This window comes from Hippocampus comes, unplaced genomic scaffold (assembly GCF_001891065.2).
Source record: "Hippocampus comes isolate QL1 unplaced genomic scaffold, H_comes_QL1_v1.1 scaffold132, whole genome shotgun sequence".
In the NCBI taxonomy this organism is placed as follows: domain Eukaryota; kingdom Metazoa; phylum Chordata; class Actinopteri; order Syngnathiformes; family Syngnathidae; genus Hippocampus; species Hippocampus comes.
In genome coordinates this window covers 2478251-2485602 of record NW_017805467.1, presented here as the reverse complement: position 1 = coordinate 2485602, position 7352 = coordinate 2478251, and the positions used below count along the sequence as shown (strand labels likewise).

At 42.3% G+C, this 7352-nt stretch overlaps 1 protein-coding gene across 3 annotated transcripts in view; it reads left to right on the top strand.

The window, feature by feature from the left end:
* Positions 1-608: 608 nt before the first annotated feature.
* LOC109519133 (phosphatidylinositol 3-kinase regulatory subunit gamma-like) overlaps positions 609-7352 on the top strand; it is a 14040-nt gene continuing 7296 nt past the window's right edge. The window contains exons 1-2 of one of the 3 annotated variants that reach the window (XM_019875494.1): positions 609-1353; positions 3073-3627. In XM_019875494.1, coding sequence (XP_019731053.1) covers positions 3396-3627 — 232 coding nt within the window. In that variant the 5' untranslated portion in view covers positions 609-1353; positions 3073-3395. The remainder of the gene's footprint in view (positions 1354-3072; positions 3628-7352) is intronic. The other 2 variants (XM_019875493.1, XM_019875492.1) reach the window with 2 other exon arrangements.

Here is a 7352-nt window from a genome sequence, read left to right as displayed (position 1 = left end):
TGTGTCCTGCAATATTTTATTTTTTTCTTAACATAATGAAGTGCGCTTTTACTTCGGTGCTAAATGGATGTATAGCCTTGGAACCAACACGCAGGGGGAGAGGAGGCCGCTCTTCCCCCAACAGTTGCTTGTACAGTATTTATCTTCTGCAGGGAAAACAGATTTGACTACAAACCGGGAGAGCTTCATACACAACTAAACAATCATCTCAACATAGTCACTGCAGCTTACGTTATGCTGTACGTATTTTTCTCCAAAATAAGCTGCTTCGATCAACAATCGAAAATCAACAGCAGTGGCGGCAGCAGCAACATCCTCCTTTGGACAAGAGATGTGCTGGCTGGGACATCACCGCGAGGAAAAGAACTGCGGGGGCTGCGTCTCCTGTTTTGTCTACAATGACCTAACATTTTTTTTTTAACCACTTCCTTCCACACCACTTCTTTCATTATGTTGATCTGTGAAGTGGAACGTAATGCTGGCGGAGTAGAGAGGTCAGGGGCTCCCCACTGCCTAGATACATACAGTCTAATATTAGAACATTTCCTTGATTTGTTAGCAGCATCTCTGCTGATTCCTAAGCACATGGCAACAAGCTGGCCAATAGAATTTCAGGAGCCCGCTAAGCACCTCGCTCTGTATAGCAACAGTGGCATCCTCTAGTTATTTATTTATTTTAGAGCGGCTTCTTTTTTCTTTTTTTTTTCCCCTCTCCCACCGACTCATTCTCAGGCTTCTGACCCCCACTGAGCTGGCACACTCTGAGAAAAAGAGTTCCAGTGAGAAGAGAGCAGCACTTCTGCGTTTACCTTTGCCTTTCTTCGACTTCTAAAATGCTGACATTGTTTATTGTTAACCACTTCTTTTACTAGTTCTTTTAAACCTTTTTTGTTTTTTTTGGATCAGACTTCCTGATATAATCTGAAATCTACACTTTTATCTGGCAACCCCTCAAAAAGTTTAGTCTTCTTTATTTTCAGGCATTTCAAAGAATAAACCAAAATGGGCAAAGTCCTGGAAACGGCTTCGGCATCATGAGGAGAGTAAGTGTCTCGCTGGAGAAAAAAGACATACCCAGGAGGAATGACATCGCGGGAAGAAGTTGTATTCAGACGGGATATACAAACATCGGGAGGAGGAGGAGGAGGAGAGGATTTCCAAAGATGGAGGATGCAGGAGAAGAGGCGGTACGGGATAGGAGGAGCGGAAGGACATAAGATGGCGTGAGGACCGAAGCCAGTGGTTGGTTTGATCTGAGCCACGTGTGCGTCCAGCCACGTCTCTTCGCCGCTTCACGGATGTCGACGAAACGTTTGCTTCCTCTGATGGCCGGGCTCTTCGGTTCTGGACCAGGTAAGTGCGTACCCGCATACTGCTGGCATTCCCAACGACAGCTCCATTTCTAAGGCAATTGGGGTACCCACCCCAAAAAGTTGCCTGCGCAAAACTTCGACGTACGTTTCGGCTACATAGCATACATACGAGGCAAAGTGGAGTATGAAGGCTTCATGCAAATATGGCGAATGTCAACCGTCCCATCCGCAGAAACGATTCGATCCTTCGTTTTTATGCGGTGAATATTAGCTACTCGGCTACCGGAGTTCTGACAAACATGTCAAAGAAATATTTGCTCCACATTTTAACCTCACTTTTATATTATTGCAATTTTCATTGATCTCTTTTTTTTCTGGATTTCCTAATTGATCGATGATAGAGCAAACGAGATTGGTTGGATTAAGTCATCATCGAAATCCATCCTAAAGAGGTCTCAAATCTTTGACTTGACAGCTGCTTTCAGAAAGTGGAATACGCAGTTAGTCGACCATAAAAACAAGATCATCGAGAAGTTACTTTGGGATACTCAAGTCTCAGATTACTCTCTTGAGACCAAGAAATTACATTTTAAAAACTGCGTCATGTACGCATTTCGCTTGAAATATTTCTCGGCGGATTTTTTAGCCGACCGATGTACAATCTTCGTCGGCCTATAGTTTTAGATTAAACCATTGGCTTCTTAGAAAGGAACCAGAAAATATCACCAGTAATGTCGTATATTTGACATAAATAGCGAGGAAAAATAAATTAAGTACTGAAAAGCAGTCGCTGTGTTGACATGAATACAGAATCTGGACGTCTTAATCAGTGACCTTGATAAAGGTTTTTGTACTGGTTTGTTTTTTCCCGTTATTTTTTTTTTCGTTTGGAAATTAAATCGTGTTTTTTTTTCTACCCCCGTTTAATCCTATTTAGACAGTATGAGCATGATTGAGATCAATTTTTCGTGACTATGAAAACAATCCGCAAATACAATATATATAGTTTGGTGTGTGTGTGTGTGTCGAAGCAATGAGAAAACCCAACACCCCGTCTGTTTGACACCCATTGGCGCATCTTAAATTGCTGACTAATTCCAGATGTTCGGGAAAGGATTTTGTGGCATTCCCCAGAATTTTATTGTGTATCTATGGAGTGGGGCATGACAGGAGAGAGAGAGAGAGAGAGAGAGAGAGAGAGAGAGAGAGAGAGAGAGAGAGAGAGAGAGGAGAAAAAAAAAGCTAATACTTTAAACGTCCTGCTTTGTGAAGGCTATAATGGTGATTTAAAAAAAATCAGATCTTTGGCTTCCTGTCTGCTTATTTTGATGTTGACGGGGTGGCAAACATTTTATATCATATTTATTATTGCATTACTTTGCGCAAGACTGGATGTCTGCGTCAAACAAATGAAACCACTTGAAGGAAAATATATCACCATTCCCGGTATACACGCAACAAAATGTTGTTGGGCATTGAATACAGAAACAACTGGTTTTATCACAATAAAACAAGTGCGCGTGTCCTCCCCAATGTTTGCAGGGAAAGACATTTCCAAAGATTTGATTAGACCCAAGGATAGGTTTTTTTTTTTCAACCTTAGGACCGAAAGGGGGAACTCTTTGAATGTAATTGAGACAGATGTGATTCAATAGTTAGCCCGATAGATTGATCGTTATTCCCCATCTGGGAAATTCAATACCTGTTGTTTAAAAATAGAGGTTATGCAATGCTGACGGTGTACTTTCCCTCTTTTCAGGCTGCTCACTTTCAGCAGGTTCGCAGCTCAGCAACTGATGTCAGGAACTAAATGAGCCAATCATTGCACCAAGCAAAGTACAACAAGATCGACTGACAATGTCACTCTGCTTAAGGATGCGCTTCAATGAGGGATTCAGGCAGGGGAATGAGCACTTCCTCCTGAAAAAATGGCATCCATGAAATCTGCACCGTCTCCCTCGCTATCACTGGCCATGAGTGTGTCGGGAAGCTGATAGCATGTGATCGACAGCACCGAGGGACCCAGCATCCTGCTGCTATACCACCTCAATTAAACCTAGCCGTCCGTCTTTGCCGGGGAAAATGGCAGAAGCAGGTTTGCGGATCCGGACGGCGGCCGAGTTCCAGGCTGCGGATTTTCTGACGTCACCGATCGCATCACTCAATCTGGAGGACGACAAGACCAACCATACAGCGGATGAGCCCGGACCCAATTCTGCAAGTCCTGACATAACGTCATCGCCATCCAGCCAATCACAACAAGAGACTGGGATATGTTCGGCTTCGTGCTCTTATCCGTCACCAGCGGCTCAAGGTAAAAATGAAGATGCCGTGTCCTGACATGATATGCTTATAAATTGCGGTGCGGCAAAGCAACCATTTCCATTTCAAGAATACATCAGGCAGATGATTTATTAATTCTAACTGTATAAAACGGCTGGCATGTGCGTCACAGTCCATAGGAAAGAATGAAAACGCAGAGTTTAAAAAAAAAAAAAATGTTGAACATAATTCATTTTCGGACGCTGGTCATCCTCCGATTCGCAAACTATGTTCTGCTTAGGATAAAGAAATACTCCATTACAGGATAGAAATGTTCGACCCCTCTGAAGTCACTTTGCGAAATAAATCTGCTCCTTGATAGGGATGAAGCAATAAGAATCGTAAAAGATCCTTTGCTGCTTGCGAAAATGAGGTCCCTTGAGACCCGCTGAGGTCTTGCGTGATATGCCGATTTCATGCATGATGAACAATTTCGGCTGAGGTTTTTGTGCAAATTTAGAGAAGTATTTTAGCCCGACAATACCCGAGTTAACAGTCTCTGCTTTGGCCAAGTATTTTGTGAAAACGCGGTATCAAGCATGTTAAGACAGTAGACAGGAAAACATCCAATGGCTTCTTTAAAAAAGAAAAAAAATAATTAAAAAAATAAAATAAATTGCTGGAGAAAAAATAAAATCAGTCAAATCACAGTTAGGATCATTTACCATTTGGAAACTAATTCTCTTGACCAAATTTGACGCAACCAGAATTTAGGTTTGATGTGATGATGTTTTGTGCTTTTTGGTTTTGAGTCACTCCACGGCTCTTCATACTGCCACACGGGTAATTACATAAGAACTCAATTGTTACTCGTGTATAGATGGGGAATGTGAGGTTTTCTTTTTACAACGTACGAGTTCGTTCTTTTCTGGTTGAATGACAGATGATGATAGACAGATGGTTCATCGGATCACCTGTCAAGTATTTCGTGTTTTTCATGGACAAGTTCACAGATGGTGTGTGAAATAAACCATCTGGCTAAAAAGTGTTTGTGCGTGTGGAATAAATCAGATCAGCGAGTGAGCACAAATATCATTTACAAATACAGAGGGAATATAAGATACAGAACTCAAGTGTACACCCAAACAGATTTGATCCAAAAAAACGTTGAAATTCCTTTTTGGGTAAATAACTGTACTCCAAAATATTCCCATAAATGTGGACCCTTCAATTCAAATTGGATTTTTCAAATGGTGCCCACAAAAATGAGGAGACATACATTTTGGGTTTTTTTTAATTTTTAAAATGGAAACGTAATCAGGTGTCTTAAAGATATGTCCGTGGCAAGCAATGCCACACTGTAACTGAGTCATTATACCAGTGGATCTGTCTTATGCAGAGCACCAGCCTCCGACTCGCCAGTTAAAAATAAATAAAGAAATAATGATAATAAATACACCGGCAGGCGACTCGGTGGGCCAGTGGTTAACGCGTCCGTGCACCTCACAGTGCAGAGGTCGACGCGTTCAATTCCAGCTCAATTCCAGCTCCGGCCTCCCTGTGTGGAGTTTACATGTTCTACTTGGGCCTGCGTGGGTTTTCTCCGGGTACTCCGGTTTCCTCCCACATTCCAAAAACATGCATGGCAGGCTGATTGAACATTCTAAATTGTCCCTAGGTGTGAATGTGAGCGCGGATGGTTGTTCGTTTCTGTGTGCCCTGCGATTGGCTGGCAATCGATTCAGGGTGTCCCCCGCCTACTGCCCGAAGACAGCTGGGATAGGCTCCAGCAACCCCCCCCCCCCTCCCCGGCCGGCCAATACCGCCACCATATCAAATGCAGCATTCCACCATCAAATCATCCAAATGCTGTATCCTTGCCAATTAATGCAGAGGTGTGGTGTATCAAATTGCCAAACACAAATACGCCCCACTTTCCCGTTGACAACTCGACCTAATGCTGGCGACACTGATAGGTAACGCTAATCTCGACCAACAATGCAGCTCCTTTTGGTTTTGACATAATTGTGCTTCAGCTGCGGCATTGGGGGTGTATGTCGGGATTCTTTCAGTCTGGAACTTCTTCCAGTCTGGCTGCCAAGACGTTGGTTATGAAACTCGATAGGAATTGATTATGTTAATTTGCAGCAATGTTTTGTCACAGTGCAAAAGTGCAAAACGGCTCACCCAAGCACATTTTCGGGAATAGGCAAATTGTAAGTCAACATTCGTTGAAAAATTGATAAAAAGCTTCCATTTCAATCGAAGCAGTCGTCATCTATGTTGAGGACCAATTTGTCAAATTTAACAGCAGAAATTTTCAAAAATTAGTTCATGCCCACAAGTAAATGTTTCTATACACAGTGTTGACGACAGAGAACATCAAGACAAACTAATTGAGCTCTGATGACCACTTTTAGATCAGACTACCAAAGCAGGCATTCACACAGCTGCTGCAGCTTCACGCCATGAGATAATTAGATGTGCGGCAAGGTCAGCGCAACAGTGCCAATTGCTTTCAACATGAAGGGCATGGGCAGTAAGTCGTGGGTGTCACACTCCATTCACAAACACAGTAAAAAATAAACCAACCAAAAAAAAAAAAAAAGCCAGCTGAGATTTCCGGTGTATAAGGGACTATTTGTCACGTAATTAAAATATAAAATGACAGGGTTTAATATAAAATAAAGCTTGCAGTTTGTGCCAAATGAATTGTGTTCCAACAGCGAACTGGTGGGGATTATTTGTGGAAGCTGACAGCAGATGACGGATACGGCAAATAATGTAATTAAATAAATTACAATGGTGTGGCTTGACTCTCAGCTATTCATGAATGTCGTTTGCAGAGGTGTGGAACTGTACTGCATGATCATAATGGAAGCTTTTCCCAAGATTTGGACTCTCTCATGCATATAAATGAGACAAGTAAAATACCAGCATCACCTCTCATGTAATGTATTGTATCATGTTGTACAGTTATACACCGCAAAAAAATATATAACAACAATCAGGTCTTGCATTGGATCTCATGAAAGTGCGCAGATGGATGAATACACTGCTCTGTTTTTACTTTGAAAGTGCGTACACTGAATTGCTGACACAAACACTATTGACTTGATACAAAAACGCACACAGAAAAACTGTCTGGGGAACGTAAAATCGTCACTTATTGACGGGGCGCACTTGTATTTGCACTTCAATGTTATGTCAGAGGAGGCGCAACGAATATGTTGACACGAAAATAGAACATAAACGTAAAAATTGCTGTCTCGGGATAAGGCATCAAGTAGTCAAGGAGATTTTTAACAGCTGGCCTGATTTGATTTTAAATGCTCAATGGGGGTCTTCAGAAATATCCATCCATCCATCCATCCATCCATTTTCTGATCTGCTTATCCTCACAAGGGTCACGGGGGGTGCTGGAGCCTATCCCAGCTGTCTGCGGGCAGTAGGCGGGGGACACCCTGAACCGGTTGCCAGCCAATCGCAGGGCACACACAGACGAACGCTCACACTCACATTTAGGGATAGTTTAGAGCAGGGGTGTCAAACTCATTTCACATGGTGGGCCACATACGGCCTCGGTAGATGTCAAGTGGGCCGGACCATTAAAATGATACAATACTTTGCTATAAATAACCAAAACAATATGTCTTTCCTTTGTTTTGGTATAAAGAAGCACAAGAACATTAGGAAAATGTTGAAATTTAATGAACATATCTTTTACAAAACATTTCATGAAGCACCTTACATTTCCTTCGACAAATGTGCAATTTA